Source organism: Galleria mellonella, unplaced genomic scaffold (genome assembly GCF_026898425.1).
Source record: "Galleria mellonella isolate WM207_F2 unplaced genomic scaffold, CSIRO_AGI_GalMel_v1 utg962, whole genome shotgun sequence".
NCBI classification, from domain to species: domain Eukaryota; kingdom Metazoa; phylum Arthropoda; class Insecta; order Lepidoptera; family Pyralidae; genus Galleria; species Galleria mellonella.
Window position 1 is genome coordinate 1,687,824 of NW_026442180.1, and position 22,201 is coordinate 1,710,024.

Sequence of the window (22,201 nt, forward strand, 5' to 3'; positions counted from 1 at the left end):
TAAATCTTATAATAGTTACATTTATTGTCCTTAAAATATTTCTTACAGCAAATAATTCTAAATTTCACTCAGTCCACCTATGCTTACAACTTGTGCACACATAATATAGTCTCATCTCTTCTTCAGCACGTCTTGTTTGCCCTTGGAAAAATACAGCTTCTCTGTGGCTACATTTTGGACACATGTGATCCTTAGTACGAGGCAATGTTGGATCACTCACTACATCAGGGTTGATATGGGTCAACTCATCCACTTCGTGCATAATTTTGTTAACATAGACACAGTTTGAATCCGCTAGTTGTTTATAATCACAATTTCTACAAGCATACAACAACACTTTGTTGTTTTTATCTTCACGCGGGTAAAGCATGTTATTACATTCCAAACAAAACTGAATGCCCACATAACCTGGCCCTCCATCCTTTCTGCCAAGGTTTAGAGTCGTCATTGTATCGTTAAATAAGAAAGCTTCTTAGATGCAATACAAACAGGTATGATTGTTGCACACAGAATTCGTAAAAGTAAATTATTATCACCGTACTACAAAAACACTGGTTGGCAAAGGAATAAATCAAATCAATCAATTTCACTGTGTTTAAGTGTAAATAACAATTAATGGAATAAAATAGCAATACTATAGAATTAAGAAAATTTCAGAAGCGGAGAACGTACGAGAAACTATATAATTATTGCTAGATTTTTTTTTTTTTTTAGTACGTTTGTTCCGTTTGGAACAGGCTAAGGTCGGAGACCATGCTGCCTAGTCTTCTTATTGCTAGAAATAAGTCACAAATAATGTCAAACACAGAGTAGTTTTTACTTTTTTTTTTTAGTACGTTTGTTTCGTTGTGGAACAGGCTAAGGTCGGAGACCATGCTGCCTAGTCTTCAATATGATAATTTGTTTGAAATGTAGTTTTTACTTTGTAATAGGTCAAGTGTCACGTCATGATTAAGTAAGACCTAAGAACAAGGAATGATACAATAAAAACTATAAATCATATGGTGACCTCCGTTCTTTTTATGCAAATATAACTAATAAAAAGAGAACGAAAGAAACACTGATGGTGATTGCTATTTTTCAGTGTATATAAAATGTGTATGTAAAATTATTGTTCATTTACATTACTAGATTAACCGTATAATTTATATACAACTGCTTGCATACTTTCTATATAAACTGTGACGAATATCTAATCTAGTAAAGTAAATGAACAGTAATTTTACATACACATTTTATATACACTGAAAAAAGTAATTTATTTTATCATTTCTTCTATGTAATTCCCTGTTCTTAATATTATACGGCCGTATAACTCTACTAAATTTAGATACAACCTGTTTGCATACTTTCTACATAAAATGTGTCGAATATATCTAGTAATGTAAATGAACAAAAATTTTACATACACATTTTCTATACACTGAAAAATAGCAACTGATGGTGTTTCTTTCGTCCTCATTTACTAATTATATTTGTATAAAAAAAAAGAAGGCAACCATATGATTTACAGCTTTTATTGTATCTAAAGACTGTAAATGTAACTGTATCTTTAAAACTGCAACTCTCTACATTAATAGTAAGAATGTCACTGTGAGTCTTGACCGTGTAAAGTCCGCTCATTTTGAACTGAGTACTACTTAACATGACGCCCCTTCACGCGACTAATCTTCATGTTTCACTTCTCCACATTTCGCTCCTGTACTTCCTGCACCAGCCTCCCAAGCTACTGGGTCGGTCACCAAATCGGGAAGAAAGGTTCGTTTTAGGGACAGACCTGTCTTACTTTTATCCCGGAAGGTTGGTGTGGCGTATTACTGGCCATCATAATACGCCTTTTATGTTACTGGCCATCATATTCCGTCTTTTATATATTTATATCATTTCAAGGCGAAATATGTTAATTATATTGAAAGGTATTAACAAATAATATGAGATAAATGTTTCTAATGGAATAAATTTAAATAGTTAAGTTGTCATGTAATATTTATATTGATTTTCTATTGTTCTTATGTTTTTACAATTCTATTATTAGTCTTTATATTTTCCTACCGATGATGGCGTTATAAAAGAGAACTACAATATTAAGCATTTTATTTGATCAACCCATTTCTCTTACATTCCTTCTATGTAATTCCTTTTTCTTAGGTATAACATTTTCTTTACACTAGCCTGCTATGAGTTGACAAAAAAAGCAACTGATTGTGTATCTTTCGTCCTCTTTTTACATATTATATTTGTATAAGAAGAAAGAAAGCAAAAATATGATTTACTGCTTTTATTTTATCATTCCTTGAATGTAATTTCTTGTTCTTAGAGTAAGATATAAATATTTCGGAATACAATAGATGGAATGCACATAGTGTGTTGCTCGTTGTATTTATGACATTGCGAATGGGTTAAAGAGGGATAGACATATAAAATCGCATCTATCTTTTAACTAGTCCGCAGAAGTCAAATTCGTGAATGTATGTTACTTGGGTATTAACCCATTGTATTGAAATCTTCAAGTTAAGACCATGTTCCTTTATAAAAAAACTGGTGATAAACAACCTTCATTATTATCAAATATTTACAGACAGTGGCGTCTACCATTTTGCCTTTTATTATAAATAAATAATACCTGCGATATACATTAAAATTTAATAATATAATACAATATAATACATTCATACTATAATTTTTTATGTTACATTCATATATTGTAATTTAATCTGAATAAGAGCTCTGTGAAATTGTACTTAAGATTTTAAAAATGGTGTATACAAATGACCGTTTACAAAGGTATAAAATCGATATTTTTTTATTCTGGCAATGATAAAATTTTTCTTGTAATTGGTAGGAATGTAAAATTGAAGCCAATGGTTGGTTGGACGAGTGATTTTAATTTCTTTTCCCATCCGTAGCCGACTGGTGTCGTGCTATCCAAATGGGTAAGGGATAGTTTTGTGTTTTTGTTGTCATTTAATTATTATTTTTTGTTCAAAATATGTGAATAAGTTCAATATAGTCTAATGTAATTATTTAAGTGATTATGTATTACTACTGTCTGAGTATATGAAAAATACAACCGCACGCCTAGTGTCGGCCATGGCGCAGACATGTTTTTCTCGTGGTGTAAAATAAATCTATTTCAATCGCGTAGTTCCTACAATAATAATTAGGTCCGGCAAAAGTTTCCCCGTTCATGTTATGTTTAAAAAAATACGGTGGGTCGATTTTGCTGTTCATGTAAACATTGGTGCTAACCGGCGACATCGATATTTCAGGTAAACCCCGAGGAATACGTACGGCGCGTAAGCACGTGAACCATCGCCGTGAGCAGCGATGGGCAGACAAAGATTACAAAAAGGCCCACATGGGAACGAGGTGGAAGGCTAATCCCTTCGGTGGTGCATCTCACGCCAAGGGCATCGTCCTGGAAAAAGTGTAAGTACGTTTCTCCAGTTTAATAAGCATAGATGCGAAACTGTTTTTGAACTATTTATAACAGTGTCAGTATGTCTCGAGACCGTTTAAAGTATTGTTTTACAGAGACTTTGTAGAATGACTGGTTGTGTAGCATATCTATCGAGGAACGACGCATGCCGGGAACGAGGACGCTCCCGCGCGTGGTATTATACCTGTGAATGTGTTTCTACTACAATCACAGGATAATACTGCGAGCGGTGGCGTCTAACAGCGCCTGGAGGAACTCTAAAACCGTGGTTGTGTTATGGTTGATAATTTTGCATAAATTTATTTTGTGACCTAGTTTTAAATTATTTCTCTAGTCCAGTACATGCACATTTAAACTAATTATTCCATGATTACATTATTACTATATATAGACCATTTTTATACAGATTTCTACTATTAATTCATAATTATGATATATGGATTTAAAAATTGGAAACTATATATATAATAAAACTATAAAACATTTGTATAAAAATACAAACAACATATTTACTCCCATTAATCTCTGTGTTGCCTGACTAGTTTTGGACTCTAGAAACTAATTAATGAGCTAATATTAATACAGTAACTAATGCTATTTATTATTAAACACATTTCTATAAATTGTTGAAAACAAATCTAACAAATTGTTATGGCATACAAATTGTGTCTATATTTCTTTTTATATGTTGTGCACTCTAATATTAACTATGATGTCCCTACAATTGCTATATAATAATGGCATTTCCCAACAGTGGTGTTGAAGCCAAACAGCCCAACTCTGCTATCCGCAAGTGTGTTCGTGTCCAGCTCATCAAGAATGGCAAGAAGATCACAGCCTTCGTTCCTCGGGATGGTTGTCTCAATCACATTGAGGAGAACGATGAAGTGCTAGTTGCAGGATTTGGTCGTAAGGGTCATGCTGTTGGTGATATTCCCGGAGTCAGATTTAAGGTGAGGCCTCTTACTAGTAAATTTATTTGGGTAATATTCATAAAATTATATTATTTTTATACTAGGTTATGGGGGTAGACTAAAGAATTGATTGATTGATTAATCTATTTTTCAGAAATTGTAATTAATGAATAAAAAAATTATTGTGGGTAGATTGAAAATTATTGCGATTATATTTTTAGGTTGTTATTTCAACATTTTGTTTATTAAAAAGAAATTTAAAAATGACTTCAGTAGAATTTTTAAGCATCTTAGAGAACATTCTACTATATCTTTGGTAATTATGAATCAGTTTTGATAATATTTCTACAATCAATAAGGTTTCAGAACCCATCTAAATTTTTTTCAAAGAGTTTTCAAAGTCATGTTAGTGCAAAGCTTAAATTATTTCATGAAGCAAATTAGTCTATATTTGTAGGTAGTTAAATTTAATTAAATTTACTATGTATAGAGCTGTTATAACTTGGCATTACATGTGATGATTTGCTATAATCGGAGTATTTGCTACTCTGAATGCCATGATGTTACTAGCTAACTGATATACTAGTTTTATATGTATATTTGCTTTACTTTTTATCTTTACTGAGAATATTTTTATTTTACAGGTCGTGAAGGTAGCCAACGTCTCACTTTTAGCCCTGTACAAAGAAAAGAAGGAGAGGCCACGATCATAGACAACTCGCACTGTGATAAGGTTCTTATATATTTATAATTGTAAATTAAAAAATATATTATTTCCAGGATTATTGTTTTGATGAAGCATTGATATAAAATATACCATATACAGTCAAATATTAACTTTCATTTGACTTTTATGTTTATTTCTAAACATCGAAACATCTAGTAGTGTAGTTTTTATTTACAATAAAGATTTAGCCCAGTCATTATGGTCCTTTTGTAACTATTTCTTTTTTTTTTTATTGACTTGTGAATCTTATTTTTTTTTTAAATCAATCTGACAAAGTACATAATATTCAACCAGGAAGTTATTTCTATTTTTATTATCAAATGATGCTATTAACTTTATTTGCTACTGCTGAATGCCATGACGTCACACTAAGGACTGATATTTTTCCTGTAATGTTCACATCTTCCATTGCTCCATCTATGTGTTTCTAATATAAATTTCCTTGTTCCAGTGTCCTGCTGCTGTAAAGTGGTGTTGTTTATAAGTGAACTTTATAAAAATGTAAAATCAAGTACATAAATAAATTTATGTGCAACAAAATAACTTATTTTTTGTTCTATCAAAACCTTCCAATCCATTTCTCCCGTGTATAAGTGACAGATCTGAATTTATATGTATTTAAAGTCCAGTAACAGCACACAACTGTAACCTGTAACATTCTCTTTTTACACTTCAAAATAAAAAAAAAATCTAACCTAAGGGCCTATATAAAAATTAAAACCTACAAACCTATGAAATGAAATTAGTTTATTTGCATTAAACAGTTTAAAATTATAACAAGCCACGTGGTATTATTTTGGCATCTGTTTAATTGCCTTAAAAGATATAGGCATGCATGCAAATATTTTACATTTTATATAAAAAAAAAACCGGTAAACAAAATTATAATTAAGTTACATTATTTAAATTGACCTTACATATTAAAAGTCTAGATATAAGTACATTATGTACTATAAAACTGTTCTTTCAAATTCGGAATTTGTAAAAGAAAGGTTTAATAGGTAAAATGAGTTTACGAGAAGTATGTTTTTATGAATAAGGGGATAAGTAAAAAAAAAGGGTCGAGAATTCATACTATCGAAAACAATAGTTACCAACTTCTTTATAACTTTTTAATGGGTGAAAATGGTATGGTAGCTCCGCCGGCGCTAACGGTATACACTGGCGGAGCACCAGTGAGAGATGACAGGTGAGAATGAAAAGGCAGGTCAGTTAGCCCATCGTGATGAATACACCTGGAATTCGGCACAATGGTTTCCAGGTGGGACCACGTGGTGGACGGTATATTATTAGCAATGGGATTTGCAGTCCTATACTGTATTACTAACAATCCCTTCTCCCCAATTTCCAACTTGAGTAATTTTTATTTGATACATCATAAGAAAATTGACATATTTAAGAGACTGACGAAATTTATAATAGATTATAATATTGTTGAGCACATAGGACATACGAGGTCTGTCCGGAAAGTTCGTATAAAAGTGTTCTGGAATGCGAGAAAGAGGAGTGGGGAGGCCAGGTAAGCGCAGGACCCCTTCCTTATGTCCCTAACAATGCTTCAGTTCTGGTCTGACCGCCGTGCGGTGCGAACTGGCTTGTCACGCCATCTGTGAAGTTACCTCTTAACGAAACCCCGTCGGCATGGAGCCCGCTTCCGTTGAAGAGCAGCGCGTCGTAATCAAGAGAATGGTGACTTTTTGAACCGAGTCATCACTGGAGATGAGTCTTGGTTCTACGAATTTGATGTCGAATTAAAATCCCAAAGCAAAGAGTGGAAGACATCCGGGGAACCACGAACAAAAAAATCAAGAAAATCCCGCTCAAATGTCAAGACAATGTTGATTGTTTTTTTCGATGTTCGGGGGATTGTCCATCAAGAATTCGTCCCTCCAGGCCAGACAGTTGATGGAAAATTCTACGTCGATGTGCTCAGACGCCTCAAAGCTCGTGTGGCACGAGTTCGTCCAGAATTGGCGCGAGAGGGGCGTTGGATTCTTCACCACGACAATGCCCCTGCCCACACCTCTCTTGTTGTCCGTGAGTTTTTGAGTAAAAATTCCATTACGGTGACCGAACACCCCCCTATTCGCCGGATTTGGCCCCGTGTGACTTCTTCTTGTTCCCAAAAACCAAATTGGTACTTCGGGGGCGGCATTTAGGGGACATAAATGAGATAAAAAAAAAGCTACGACGGGGCAGCTGAGAAACCTACAACCAGAGGACTTTCAAGGAGCCTTCTCACAGTGGAAACGGCGTTGGCACAAGTGCATTATGTCACAGGGGGAGTACTTTGAAGGGGATAAAATTGATTTACCTGAATAATTGTAAAATAAAATTTTTAAAAAACTTTTATACGTACTTTCCGGACAAACCTCGTACAGCTTGAACTCCTAAAGTCGGGTAGAACATAGTTTTTATTCTTGTTTATCGCAAAGCTAATTGGGAGCCGTGTTTATAAAAATTCTTTAGAGGATGTCGGTATTAAGTAAACGCATAACGGGACGTGAGTCCTTACTTTGTTTGCTTTGTTGGACGTTGTTACTAATATAAAACCCGAGTCCTCGGAAATGGTAATGCATGGGGGATATCATGGGCGAAACGGTATACTCTGTTATGTCCATGGCACTGCTTATGTCTATAAGCGAAGGTTACCACTTTCCACCAGGTGGGCCGCCAGCTTGTTTGCCATTCTAAGTTGCATAAAAAAAAACCTTGCTAGATCTACCTCCACGCATTCCTCAAAAATGAAACCATACCGTAAACATATTTTTTTATTGCTAAATATAATTTCATTGCTCTGATTACAATAGGTACGCATCTGGCTTTACACTAATAAAGTTAGCAACTAACAGCAGATTATTGAACTATATGCAACGATATTATTCTAATTAAAAAATAGAAAAGACAAATATACACGATTTAAAAACGAAATTATGCGAGAGTTGTCAAGTTAAAAGTTTGAAACATTTTACAGTTGATTTGGAATTTATATTGCAAATATTAGACGTTAGCTTTTATTTTGTTGACCTTACTAGATATTATGCCTTTCTATTATAGAAAGTTATTAATTGTATCCGAAAACAACGCCAAGGAAACATATTTATCAATGAATTAATATCTAATTCAACAGCACCCAAATATTTTTAGAGTTGTAATTGGTTTGGTTTTTTTTTTTTTTTATGTGTACCGCCGCATTTGTGTTTCTTAAATATTTACTATGTACAGACACCGGCTAGTTACTTTTATATATATGTATGCATTTGCATATATATTTAAGCTTATAATAAAGTGCATCAACTTACCTAATTATTACTAAACAAATGAAGGCTTTATTAATGAAACATCTTGATATCTGGATGCTGTTGAATTTGCCATTATTTTATGTAGGGATATAATATATAATAGTAGCTTAAATTTTGTTTTCTCAAATTGGATCGTAAGTAATAAGTGGATGATTAACTGGTGAATAATAATTACTTAAAAAATAAACAATCTAAGAGCTAGCACTATGTAGACATAGAGAGAATTAGAAATGAAACATTTTAGTCCTTGATTGTGGTACAATGATGATGATATAGAAAGCTCAATTGTTATAATTATTTTAATGTAGAATCTGTAATTTCTGAAGACAATTGACTAGGCTTTATAGAACTATGGGTAGTCATAAATGGCACTGAACACTTATCTTCGACAGTTACCAGCTCTTAGACTAAGGAAATCTAATAACAGCTGTACAACTATTATATATATTAGTTTACAGTAAACGGTGTTAAAAAAAGTTACACCTTGTCTATTTTATTAGAAACTTGACAGCTCATTCTATATTTAAAAAATTGTTTTCACATTTCAAGAAAAGAAGTTCTTAATTTTACACCTTTTAATATTAGTTGTATTAAGCAATTTAAAGATATTGGTAGGTACATTGTAAAGTATTTATACCGGGTACAGATTGGTGCAATGTAACATGAAATATTTTTGCTTTTCCTTCCATGTTCGCTACAAGTATGAATGCATCGCACGCCCAATGTAGATAATAATAAAATAGACAAAGTAAACATAATTTTTTCTAGAAGTCTTGTTAGAGTGCAAAATAAACTAGTGCTAACATTGGTGTATTTAGAATTATTTTCCAGAGAGAGCAGGCCCCTAGAAAGGCCTATGTGCTAAAACGATTAAAACTTTAACTTAAATTACGCTCAATGGATTATAGTAACATAACTTTGACTCCACTTACACAAATAGTTACATCAACATGGAAATTTACTTTGTTCGAATATACTATTATAATATAATGAGGGCCTACCATGAAATGTTTTCCGAAATTTCGGAGCCGAACGAAACACAAATTTGCTGTTAAAATTACATAATACTTACCGTTTAAAAACATTAAAAATATTAAAATAGTATTCCTTTGGACTTTTATGGTAGGATTTGTGACGAACGAAATGTTAAGCTCCATTTACTGGGCCGTATTAGGTATGAAAGAAAACACGAAATTGAGTCCGAAACTTCGGAATTTCATTTCATGGTAGGCCCTCTGCTCAGTATAAAAGAGGAGGGAGGGACGAGGGGTTTAGTATTAAACTTACTAATCTCTTAGATAAGTGCCAAACGGCATGGTCACAGAATGAGATAGGTTTACAATTTACCCGTACCCTTCTCTACGCTAGTAATTAAACGCGAGTATGTTGTTTCGACGTTCTATTTTAAAATTTTTTGCTAACTTCCTTATTGATGTACTCAAATTGTGTGATTGTATTCTCAAATGGATCATCACTACAGCTGTTGTTACATTGTACGAAGGTAAGGAAGGCAGTTTCCTACGAGGAAAGAAAACCCTTTATTAATTATTCGAGAATTATTTTCGATCTTTACGAAAATCAGTCTAAAACATTTTAAAGGAATGTCATGACTGCATAGACAAAAAAAATATAAAGCTAAAGAGAGAACTGTAGTTATGGTTATAGCTGCACACATATACATATTTCGATTAATGTCTTTATCGCCACTTCGTAATCTTTACATTATTTTAAAATATTTTCAGACATAAAAAAAAATATCTAAAATAAGTAAATTAGTATCGGTATTATCTCGATAAATACTGTTTCCAAACCAATTTTATACAAAAAAAAAAAAAAAAAAAAAAAATAAGGTGTTCATATTTTCAAGTTGCTGCCCACAGATTGAGATTCTAAATAAAAATATAATCTCATTTTATACGAGTTTCATCTCATTGACCATTATTTCATGTAGGTAACAAGTAGGTAGTTAGAAAATAAAATTTATTAAATATACATATACATTCTCATTTGTGTTAACCGAACGATAAATTCAGAGTGTTGAATTATTGTTGGAAAATTCGGCAAAGGGTAAAAACGGAATTATAATTAAAAAGTATCTGATATTAATTCAGAACGCCTTGCATATAGTGTATTGTATTTCCTTCTTTATAACCTCTTTAACTTCCTTAGTGACACAGGTCGATTCTGAGGCACCATTTCTCTAGACCTCTCTTAATTCCAATATTTTAATTAGTTACGTCAAAAATACTTTTTATGAATCATGATAATTTAAATTTATAATGGTTTTGACTTAAACCTAATTGTAGCTTGTAAAGATTTTACTGTGATATCAAATTTAAATTCTATTTTAGAAATAAATATTTTTTTTTATTTTTTTTTTTTTTAGAAACTGGCACCTCTGAATCGAACCAGTCGATTTACTTTTCTCAATTTATATATTTGAATTAGGAATGGGTAATATGGATACCGATTCGATATTTATATATTGGATTCTACTAGATACTGATAGTGAAAAAAGCACATCACCAATATCGGATATTTATTTTCGAATATATTTAAAGTCTCTTATTGAATATTATTATTTTCGATAACAGACTTTTAACATATTCGTTATTGAACCAGTATATAAGTATATAGTATTGTAACTAAAATATATAGAAATTACTATATAATACCCACTCCTTATTTGCATGTCAACACTTCGCATATTACAGAGAAAACTTACAGCTAGTAATTTTTCATTATTTTTTCAATATCAATCCACTCCCTAAATATAATAATTTACATACAATTTCTTCAAAAATACACCTCTTTATCCGAGTATTACGCAACCTAACATCACAGTCGAACAAGATGATTTCCATTTAGGCAACTCGTACGGCGATTGAGTTTACATTCACTTAAATAAAATACGTAAAATTAAGCTGTTTAGATTTACTACTTATATATATAAAAATAAAATAAAGTGAAACATTTACGATCTGTCTGATGATACAGTATAACCGATCCACGTTCTATTATTATAAATACTACATATGCTTGGACGCATTATAGAACTATAGATTAAATGAAATAAGTATTAGATACCATAGAAAAAGTTTTAATAGTTATTTATGACCTAAATTACCATATAGGATATTTTTATCTTGATAAAGGCAACACTGCTTTTATAAGACGGGCTGTATACTCATTTGCCGTCTTTGTGGTATAAAAAAAGCCAACAATTTTGAAAGAATCTTGACAAGTATTTATTTCAGACATATTTTCTTTTTTTTTTTATAATAATAAATCTACACAGCTTATTATTGATACACGACAAGACAACACAATGAAAATAGGATATTAATATATTAAATATTCCTATTTTGACATCACAAACACATTTTCCACACAGTTATTTTTTTTTATATATATATATTTTTAATGTGTATCTAAATGTAATTAAAAAAAAAAATAGTAAAGCTTGCTTAGGATTTCCTACCCACTTCAGACTACATGACGATTTCTACTAATGCAAAACTCACCGTTATTCTACTTTGTATATCCCAATCTACAAGATGAATATAGTATATTCATAATGTTTATAAATAAGTTAATATAATACTCTCGAGAGATAAGCATCTGTCTATCGCTGCGTAGTTGTACCCACTCTAGTATTGATAAAGTCGTACACAGGGCAAAGAACCACCTCAATATTTAAATTTAATGCGTTTAAATGAGTAAGTGCACTCTCAACCAGAAACTTCATTTACGGCAGATAAAAAAACATAGTCTATTCCTTAAAAAATTAAACTCATAGATAATTCCATCCTCATCTTAATCTCCGTGCAGAGACGTCGAGAGCTATGATAGTATTTTTTTTTAGTGTGTTTTCTCTATCTATCTAGCTTATTTAAGAGCTGCGCTCTTGTCGGTGGAGCTCTTGCCACTCACTACGATTTTCAGCGAGTCTCTTTACCTCTTGATACGACACTATACTAACCTTTTCTTTAATCTGCTTGGTGTAACTATACCTTGGTCTCCCTCTTCCCCTCCTTCCTTCTATCTTACCTTCTATTATAATGTTCATAAGTTCGTCGTGTCGTATCAAGTGTCCTAACAGTATATTTTGTATGATTATAATAAAAAAAAAAAACTTTATTATTCCTTATAGAAAGAGACACCGATATGACGAATACGTGAAACATAGGCTGACTCCAAACAAAAGCGAGTCAAAATCCTCAAAACAGATATCCCTCGAAAGTTAAATTTAAACTATAATTTTAGGCTACTCGAATACGTAACGTAGGCCTCGGGTTCAGTGTTATTAAACTACCAAGACTGTACTTCGAAATCTCTTTAGTTCAAACATTAGTATTACTTATAATTAAATTAATCTAATACGTAATTCCACGATATCGTATTAAATAATGTTACACTCTCCTATATTATTTACATAATTATATTCAAAATACATTTTTGAGGATGATTATATTTTCTATTTTTAATGGAAGTGTACAAGCGAAGGGCGTTTCATTGTCCCTCCATTTTAAATATTACGTTAGGTGATCAATGTGGCATGTTATATAATTAATGTATGTTTTAAATTCGTCATTATTTCTTCAAATACCTTTTCGTAAATATTATTAAACCTCCTTCCTAATTCTTCATTAAATTCCGGTAAGTTATATAAGATGGTGGACTGTCAACATACTATGAGGTGTTTATCGTATATTTTAAATTTATTACGATTTCTTCAAAGAGGTTTTTAAAAAGGTCCCTAAACAACTTATTAGCATTAAATTCAGGCAAGCTAAATAAAGAAAGTGTTTATTTTATTGTGGTAGAAAGAACTCGGCTGCACAATTTCCGCTTATGAACTGTTTCGTCTCTTTCCTTGGCGTTAAATTCTCAGTTTAAAAGAAAACGACAAAACAGTGTAATAGTTAAAATAAAAGGGGGTAACACCATAAACAACGTGTAAATGTCACATTGATCACCATAAATTAATACATGATTGACAGAAAAGTTTTCTACATTCGATTATATTACTAAGCTCTAGTGTTTTTTTATGGATAATTTTGTCTATGTTCGTTTTAAATTGTATAACACCGCCCGCGGTTTGCGGCATGCCGATCCTTTACCAATTTTATTTCGTAAACACGCGCTGACATCTGTAATACAATTAAAAATTTTAATGAATCTCTTAATGATAATAATAAACGTTTATTTACAGCTTTAGTCACAAATAGTCCTCAGGAATGCCAACGCATGGGGGTATCACGGGCGAAACAGTATACTCTGTTATGCCCATGGTACTGCTCATGTCTGTAGGCGACGGTTACCACTTTTCATTAGGTGGGCCGTCAGATTGTTTGCCATTCTAAGTTGCATAAAAAAAAACATATAAAAACTTACATACATGTTTTTTTTTATTGTCAGAGAGGCAAACAAGCAGACGGTCCACATGATGGAAAGTGGCTACCTTTGCTTATGAACACCTGCAGCATGAGAGGAGTTGCTTGTGCGTTGCTGGCCTTTTAAATGTTTGTAAGCACATTTTATCACACTTTTTGTGTATGCCGCAATAACACAAAATGGCAACACAACTCAATGTGTAGCTTTACCCAGCTAGACAAAACTTCACGAAAAGAAGAAGAAGAAGAAGAAGAAGAAGAGTTAGTAAATTTTATAATGTAACTAAGTGACTCGGCAAACAATATTTTGTCGAAAGTCGTCTGCTTGGATACAGAAGTCCTCTGCTTAGGTACCTCTAACCCATTCGTGTGTCTATGTATGGCTATGTTTCGGTTTGAAAAGTGGGCTATAACAGTGAATTTATATAACAGCGACAGTGTAGGCGACTGACCAGGCGTGTATGTGTGCGCTAGGTGTCGGGCGCGTCGGGCCGCGGGTAGTCCATGGTCTTGATGTAGGCGACGGCGGCGCAGAACTGCGTCCACCAGTACAGCGCCTCGCCCTGCAGCGCCGCGCCGCCCAGCGCGTTCACCAACTCGATCGTCGACAGCAGCGACGGCGGGTTCACCTGCACCGCCACGCATAAAGGTTAAGTCCTCAGTTAAACACGTTTATACCACAGTGCAACGCAAAAACAAGTTCTAAAACGCATGTGTCTTAGAAATAGTTCGGTACAACCGCTCGCTATAGGGGGGGGGGGGGGGGAAGGATTGTTAGTAATGGAGTCTAATTGACCTGTTGCTAGTAATACACCCTATCAGGTCGACCTCCAAGTGGTTCCCCCTGGAAACCATCGTGGTTAATTTTTTTTTATAACACAGGGGGCATACAGGCATGCGGCTCACCTGATGGTAAGTGATTACCGCCGCCCATCCTAGTGAAATTCGTTACGATGGGCTAACTGACCTGCTTCATCCTCACCTATCATCCTTCACCGGTGGCCCGGCGGTGTATAGCGCAGGTGGTGTCACCATTCCATTATCACCCATTAAAAAAAAATACGATAATGATAGCTACCTTGAGTATGACGTAGACGAGGACGGGCGTGAGGTCGTCAGCGGAGGGCGCGGCGCCCTCTGTCAGCCCGAGCACCGCCATGATGGACGTCACACACCGCATCACGCACGCCAGCTGCACAATCAACGCTAACATTAGTATGTCTATTTAGAGTGACAAAAACGAATCAATATTTATACCTACAGCTAATTTAACGTTTGAGATAACGAGATATCTTAGAGACTACTCACACTTATTCAGCTATATTCAGCTTTTGTCCATAGAAAACAACGATTTTGTATGGAGCTTCCACTTTCAGCTTATCAGCTTTCCGCGTCTATTTTGCTTTCGCGGCTACTCGGTATAAAATCGTGCGAGCACGTCGACGGCACTTATTCGATGTTCCATTATGAAAAACAGAGTTGGCTAAGCAGGTTTCCCTATCTCTTGCATTGAAACTACTCAATGATATTTTGAGCCAGTAACCGCAATTGGATGTATTTGCCTCCAACTTGCGTTTTTCGTCGGCGCGTTGCGGAGTTTCGTCGAGTAACCACAGAGTATTTGTGTTCAGACGTTTTTTATTTCAGTTAAATCTTTTTATATTATTTTTTGTTTATTATTTTTGTGTAATATTCCTTTTTATATGTTATTGTACTTCTGCTTTCCTGGGTGAGCGTATTGGAAGACTGCAAGGCTCACGCAGTGGATGTAATAAAAAAAAATAAAAAATAAAAAAATGAGGATGTGTATTTATCATGCGAATGCTATAGAAAGCGTTCAGCGCTGTTCCTCCGCATTTACCGTCGAACGCGGCGAAATAGCTCTTTTCAGGGATGTTTCGCGACTCCTTGTCGACAAGTTGCGACCTGTATTGTTTCTGCATTGATTTGATTTATTGCGTAATCATTATGTACGAAAGGATTAAAGAGTGCAGACGTATTTTATAATAATTATAATTGTTTTATTTTTACGAAATGCAGCATATTCAACGTCGACGCAGTAGACAAGCGTTTCAGCGGAGATAGCACGCTATGACGGCTTTTCTCATTCTTACGACACCGTACGCGGCTGATAGAAGCAGAGCTGAATAAGTGTGACTAAAATCGTTCAGCAAAACGCGAATGGAGATGAATAAGTGTGAGTAGTCCCTTTTTAGACCCCATTAAAATTATATACACATGAATATCTATTAAAAATTAGATCGTCATAATTTTGTACAAAAGTCGATAGTACCTCTGTCCCATTCGTATTTCATCTTCTGCTGTGTTTCGTGAAGATGATACATGAATTTTTACAGAGGAATAATATCTGAGTCCTCAGGAATGGTAACGCATGGGGGGTACCATGGGCGAAACAGTATACTCTGATGGTACTGCTCATGTCTATAGGCGACGGTTATGACTTTCCATCAGGTGGGCCGTCAGCTTGTTTGCCATTTTAAGTTGTATAAAAAAAAATCATTATCTTCAATATCACCTTTGCTCTCTATCATTGTTATCGTATATAATCTATAAGTATGTATGTATATTTATATTTGTATGTATGTCTTTATGATATATACTTGTATATTTAAATAATTTGTTTAATGTATTCATGTATGTATATTTACATAATCATAATGTGCAGTAGTTCTCTATTGTATGTAATTATTTTAGGTAATAATATATTGTTTATTATTTTTATATATATATTTTTGTTTATATACTGGGAAAGAATGTTATATAGTATTTTTTTCAAACATGCTTGGAAATGTGAGCATTATTTTGACAATCTTCTTGAAAATCCATATTCAGTCGTGTTTTGCGGCCAGATAAATTACTATGTAAACTCATATCTGTCCTGTAATTTAAAAATGGAATGACCTTTTACTTCAAAACATGGCTGCCAAGGAGGTAACTAAATAAAGGTTTTATATAAATTTCGAACTGGTTTGCAAGTAGAAAGCTGTTTATTGAAAAAAAAAAAAAAAAAACAAAGGAACTATATGGTGCGTGAAAAATTATTATTGTTCGTTATTCGTCATTGAACTTAAAAAGTAAAATTGTGTTTTTGATTTCCGCGTACTGTTTGAGAAAAGTACTATACAATCCTTGATCACAATTAGGCATTGATGGACTCACGTATGTGTGCCTCGGCTACGTCTCGGCCTACATTTGCACGTTCGTCCATCATTGCCTCAGTTGTTGGCCGCTGCAGTAATGTACTAAAGGCTGCCTTTTGTACTATTTTTTTGGATGCAGTCAATAAAGAATAAATAAATAAGTATGTGTGCGCGTGTGCAGGCACGTGTCGCACCTTGTCCCTGGGCGCGCGGTAGACGGGCAGGTGTCGCAGATGGCGCTGCGCGCGCGGGTAGGGCGCCGCCCACAGGTGGCGCGCCGCCACGCCCGCGCGCGCCGCGCTCGTCGCGCCCGCCACGCGCCGCACGTGCTCGTGCAGCACCCTGCCACACACACACGAACTCTCATAACTCACCACTCCACTCGGTACACCTTCATTATTAGTAATCAGCTCTAGTAGCCCCATTACTAGCAATATTAGGTCAACCTCCACTCGGTTCCTCCTGGAAACCATCATGGTTAATTCTCGTTGAATTCATCATGGTTACAGACACCAAGTGACCTGTATTCACTCTCACCTATCACCTTCCACTGGTATCTCGTCGGTGTATACCGATAGCGCGGGCAGGGTTACCATTACATTATCACTCATTAAAAAAAAAAACTGGTTACAGCTGGGGAGAAGGCGATTAGTAGTAATGGGGAGGTTAGTCCTCATTGCTGTCAATATACCCTATCAAATCGCTTCCACGCGGATCCCCCTGGAAACTATCGTGACTAATTTATCGTTGAATTCGTCACGATGGACTAACTGACCTGCCTTTTTATCCTCACCAATCATCCCTCACTGGTGCCCCGCCAGTGTATATCGTAGCGCAGGCGGAGTTACCATTCCATTATCATCCATAAAAAAAAATCATACCGTAAGTGCGAGGACTGCCTGTATTTTATAACCATTATAAGTACAGTGGGCGTGCTTGTGTAATTGTACGTACTGGTCGCGCGCGATGTCCCCGTCGCCGTTGGGGAACATGACGTGTAGGTAGAGGCGGGCGAACGCGGCTCGCTCCACCGTCAGCTCCAGCGTCTCCAGCAGCGCACTACTTGCGCCTGCGCACAAACATTACTCAAGTCACAGGCGGCAATAATTTCTCCCTTGTATAAAACTTGCAACCGTTTTCTTTGTGTCTCAGAATGGAAATATTAAATTTGACTCACCCTCCCAAGACGGGTCTGCTTTCAGTTCAGCTGTAATGGCCTTTATGCTGGCCGTCAGTCTTGTTGCTTTCTCGTCCATTAGCTCGCCGCCTGTGTTCGTAAAAATTATAGAAATTTTGTATCTTTAACTTATAGTAAGTATTTTTAAATATTTATATATACGATATATGAATGTTACACAAAAAGAGAAGAAGAAGGGAGACTTTGTACAAAAGTCGATTGCTTGGGTACCTCTGTCCCATTCGTGTTTCAACCGTGAAGCAGCTGTGTTTGCATAGCTGTGTTTCGGTTTAAAGGGTGGGATATGGCGTGAATTTACTGGGTACAGAGGAATAACACCCGAGTCCTCAGGAATGGCAACGCATGGAGGGTATCATGGGCGAAACAGTATACTCTGTTATGTCCATGGTACTGCTCATGTGTATAGACGACGGTTACCACTTTCCATCAGGTGGGCCGTCAGCTTGTTTGCCATTCTAAGTTGTATTAAAAAAAAGAAAAAATACAATAGGCATAAAAATGGTTAATAAAAAAAGTGTACCAACAAATTAATTACAAGGAAAAATCATTACAAAGTGATATATAATTTGCAAGTGCACTACATTCTATGATGAGAGCCAGTTCCGCGATCCGAGGGTTGTTTCTGTTTAAGTAAGGTTTTTTTTTTTTCATTAATATTTAATCATAGTGAATCCTGATCTAATAATTTCGCCGTTAGCCTTATTTGCCCAATCCTAGATATGGCTTAGCGTGGACGTATCCTTCCATGTATACGTGGGTGCACGTGTGAGCGGCGCGACATCGTAGTGTGTGTATGAGCATGTGGTGCGCGTGTTGTGTACCGTACCATATCCGCGTGTGATATTGTTGAGACAGCATCGTGGTGTGTGTGTGCGTATGGTGTACGTATTGTGCGCGTGTTGCGTGCCGTCCTGCGTCTAGCCATTATGCGGGTCATGTTGGAACATTAATATTACAATATAAATTATAACATAATATTTTTTATTTTATTTTATACACTTTATTGCGCCATTTATAAAATAGTAAATACATTTAATTGTAATGAGAAATAATACAAAAGGCTGCCTTATCGCTAAGCAATCTCTTCCAGACGATCTTTGGTTAGAGGACATCGAGAAAAGAAAGAAAGACAAAGAGTAGATGGCGCACTGTTATATATAAACAAATATATACATAAACATACACAAACTTAAAAGCACACACAACAGGAGAGCATGAAACTGGAGGATGAAGATAGAACACGGGAAAATAGTTCTTAAAGGGAGAGATAACAGGATTTAATATCTATCTATAATTTATCTATTATCTATGTTTTTAGCAAATAAATTATTATTTTTTAAATTTTACAAAAAATCCCATCTCCCCTCTTAAGGAGAGGAGATGGCAACTAACCCCCGGTAGAAGCACAGTCGACCGGGGTTCAGGGCCCCGCGACAGAAACCGGCGTACAATGCGGGCAGAATCTAAGAGCACCGCTTTCTGCATCCTTCCCGGGAGTGAGCCGCCTCGGAATCCCAACCGTCTGAGATGTTGTTCCAGACCGGTTGGGATAAGATCGTTCACCGACAAAACGATTGGAATAATTTCGGTGGACGCCACCCCCCACATTTATTTATTCATTAGTACAAATATGTGTACATGGCGGACTTAATGCTAAAAGCATTCTCTCCCAGTCAACCATAGGGAAGTGTCATTTCGGTGAGATCGTGAGCCAGGGCGAGATATTTTCTATTTTTCTCAGTTATTATGATTATATCATGAAGCGTGCGTGCGTGTCGTGTGGCGTGCGTGCGTGCGTGCGTGCGCGCGTGTGTGCGTGCGTGCGTCCGTGCGTGTCGTGTGGCGTGCGTGGGTGCGTGCGTACGCGCGTGTGTGCGTGCGTGCGTCCGTGCGTGTCGTGTGGTGTGCGTGCGTGCGTGCGTGCGTGCGTGCGTGGGTGGGTGCGTGCGTGCGTGCGTGCGTGCGTGCGTGCGTACCGTACGAGTGCGCGAGGTCGTTGTGCGGGTGGTGGTGGCGCGCGAGGCGGCGCAGCGCCGTGCCGCGCTCCAGCTGGTCGGCGGTGCGAGCCGCCGCCGCCGCCCGCGCGCACCACGACCACTCCGCGCGGACTTGGCTCGTTTGCCTGTAAAGCATTTATTTTATTTCATTCTTCATTGTACATACCGGTTATTTATAAAAATGTGACAATGTAATCAAATGTACAGAGGCGAGCTTTAATAGAGTTCTATTCCAGAAAAACCAAAGTAGAAAGGAGCATCAATGTCAGCGGGTAGAGCTAATTTATTACTTTCATTTAATTATGTACATACGAATCTTTTACCTTTCACGACTTAACATTCGATGGAATATGTCACAATAATTTGAATGCAGAATTTATAATTGTTATGCGGCAGCTTTAGCACACAGAATACATCTTAAACTGTAGTCTATTATTAATTTTTGGGTACTTGTCAATTATCAAATACATTCCATACTAATATTATAAGTGTAAAAATGAATTTTTTTTCATAGCGCCGTAATGACGTAGCCGATTTGCCATCAAATTAGATGTACACGTACTATATGAGATAGAGAAAGATATAGGCCACTTATCTCGGTCACGTCGCGGGTAAAACTAATCGAGACGTTTAAATATTTGTGAATAAAATATTAAAAAAGCAATACTCACGCGCGCAGCGTGTGCTCGGCGTGCGTGAGCGCGGCGCGGCACGAGGCGAGGTAGGCGGCGTACGGGCGGCGCGCGGCCAGGTCGGCGCGCAGCGCGGCCGCGAGGCGTGCGGCGGCGGCGGGCGCTGCGGGCGCACTGAGTGCCCGCGCGAGCGCGGCCGCGTGCGCCGCCCCCGCCTCCCCCGCCGCCCCCGCCACCCCCGCCGCGCCACCCGCCGCGCTCGCCGCCGCCGCACGCACCCACTCCACCAGCGACGTGCTCGTGCATCGCTGCACGTACGTGTATTCTTTACTAGTTGTTAACTAACTTGCCAAATAACACAGTACATCATTGTCCACGAAACCGTGGTGTTATTAATAAAGGCCACCTAAGGACTTGAAGTTGTTGAATGATTCAAATATTTTTTGGGCAAAATTGAAGTCATTATTGCTAAAGAGGTGTCTGTACTCAATTGACGAATTCTAACTGTCATAAATTTAAAAATATAACTTGTTGTGTGTTTTCTTTTTTTTTTCTTGATGTACTGCTTATGAATTTTATTTTACATACTATGACATTAAAATACAAATTATTGTTTATAAATAAATAAAATAAAAAAAGAACACGTCCACTTAATAAATAGAAAAAGATCCTTCGAGCCGGATCCTACCTATATGCAAGTAATGTAAGTACAAAAAAGATCTACAAATTGTACTCACGTTGGGCACATACTCGACACAGTGGAGGTCTGGGTTGGACAACACCACACGTAACTTGCGCTTCATGCTGTTGAACACCTCCGGGTCGTTTAGGTCTACCACACCTTCGCACCTGAATCACGGTAAAAAACATCCTTGAAATAATTTATACGGAAACTATTTATAGAACAGTCAGTGAAATAATATACTATTATGAATGCAATTTAGCTTCGAAACAACGATAAATCTGCATTTTTATAAGAATAAATAACTTTGAAGAATAGATAACTTTTAGTTGATGTTTTATAAATTGGTTAATAATATTGACGATTTGAAGTTTGAGCTACATAGTTAATACAATTTCTGTGTGAGTGCCGCCGTCTGGTGTCAAGTTGTCGCAATATGTATAGAGTGGTGTTAGCAAGGTAGTGCGGGCGACCTGTCGTGGTCCGCGTCGGGCAGGTCGGAGAGGCGGCGCTGGGCGCGGCGCGGGCGGCCGCCGTCGGAGGGCTTGCGGCGGTACTTGGCCAGGATGTCCTCCGAGCTCTCGCCCGCCGCCTCCGCGCGGCACGCCTCCTCGCCGCGCGCCTCCTCCTCCGCCACCTTCATGTCTGTCCGCCGCGTAACATTCGCGTTAACATCGTCACATCAAAACTATATTATTGGAAGAGTTGAAGATATACACTGACTACTCATCAGGCGGGGTTACTATTCTATTA

General features: G+C 36.6%; 3 protein-coding genes across 3 annotated transcripts in view; 1 reads left to right on the forward strand and 2 right to left on the reverse strand.

The window, feature by feature from the left end:
• Positions 1 to 715, reverse strand: LOC113522779 (DNA-directed RNA polymerase II subunit RPB9). The gene has a single exon (XM_026908591.3). It carries the CDS (start codon positions 446 to 448, stop codon positions 65 to 67), a length of 384 nt encoding a protein of 127 aa, XP_026764392.1. The 5' UTR covers positions 449 to 715; the 3' UTR covers positions 1 to 64.
• A 2,103-nt stretch (positions 716 to 2,818) lies between these two features.
• Positions 2,819 to 5,623, forward strand: LOC113522475 (40S ribosomal protein S23). The gene is made up of 5 exons (XM_026908164.3): positions 2,819 to 2,933; positions 3,270 to 3,429; positions 4,194 to 4,392; positions 4,998 to 5,086; positions 5,532 to 5,623. The coding sequence occupies exons 1-4, from the start codon at positions 2,930 to 2,932 to the stop codon at positions 5,064 to 5,066; spliced, it is 432 nt and encodes a 143-aa protein (XP_026763965.2). The 5' UTR covers positions 2,819 to 2,929; the 3' UTR covers positions 5,067 to 5,086; positions 5,532 to 5,623.
• Positions 5,624 to 7,838: 2,215 nt separating this feature from the next.
• The window catches only part of LOC113513095 (GTPase-activating protein and VPS9 domain-containing protein 1), a 45,573-nt gene continuing 31,210 nt past the window's right edge, over positions 7,839 to 22,201 (reverse strand). The window contains exons 22-31 of the mRNA XM_052902831.1: positions 21,922 to 22,093; positions 21,504 to 21,615; positions 20,806 to 21,074; positions 20,114 to 20,259; positions 18,117 to 18,206; positions 17,894 to 18,008; positions 17,134 to 17,281; positions 14,857 to 14,970; positions 14,231 to 14,407; positions 7,839 to 13,535 (exon numbers count right to left, since the gene is read on the reverse strand). Coding sequence (XP_052758791.1) covers positions 14,249 to 14,407; positions 14,857 to 14,970; positions 17,134 to 17,281; positions 17,894 to 18,008; positions 18,117 to 18,206; positions 20,114 to 20,259; positions 20,806 to 21,074; positions 21,504 to 21,615; positions 21,922 to 22,093 — 1,325 coding nt within the window. The 3' untranslated portion in view covers positions 7,839 to 13,535; positions 14,231 to 14,248. The remainder of the gene's footprint in view (positions 13,536 to 14,230; positions 14,408 to 14,856; positions 14,971 to 17,133; positions 17,282 to 17,893; positions 18,009 to 18,116; positions 18,207 to 20,113; positions 20,260 to 20,805; positions 21,075 to 21,503; positions 21,616 to 21,921; positions 22,094 to 22,201) is intronic.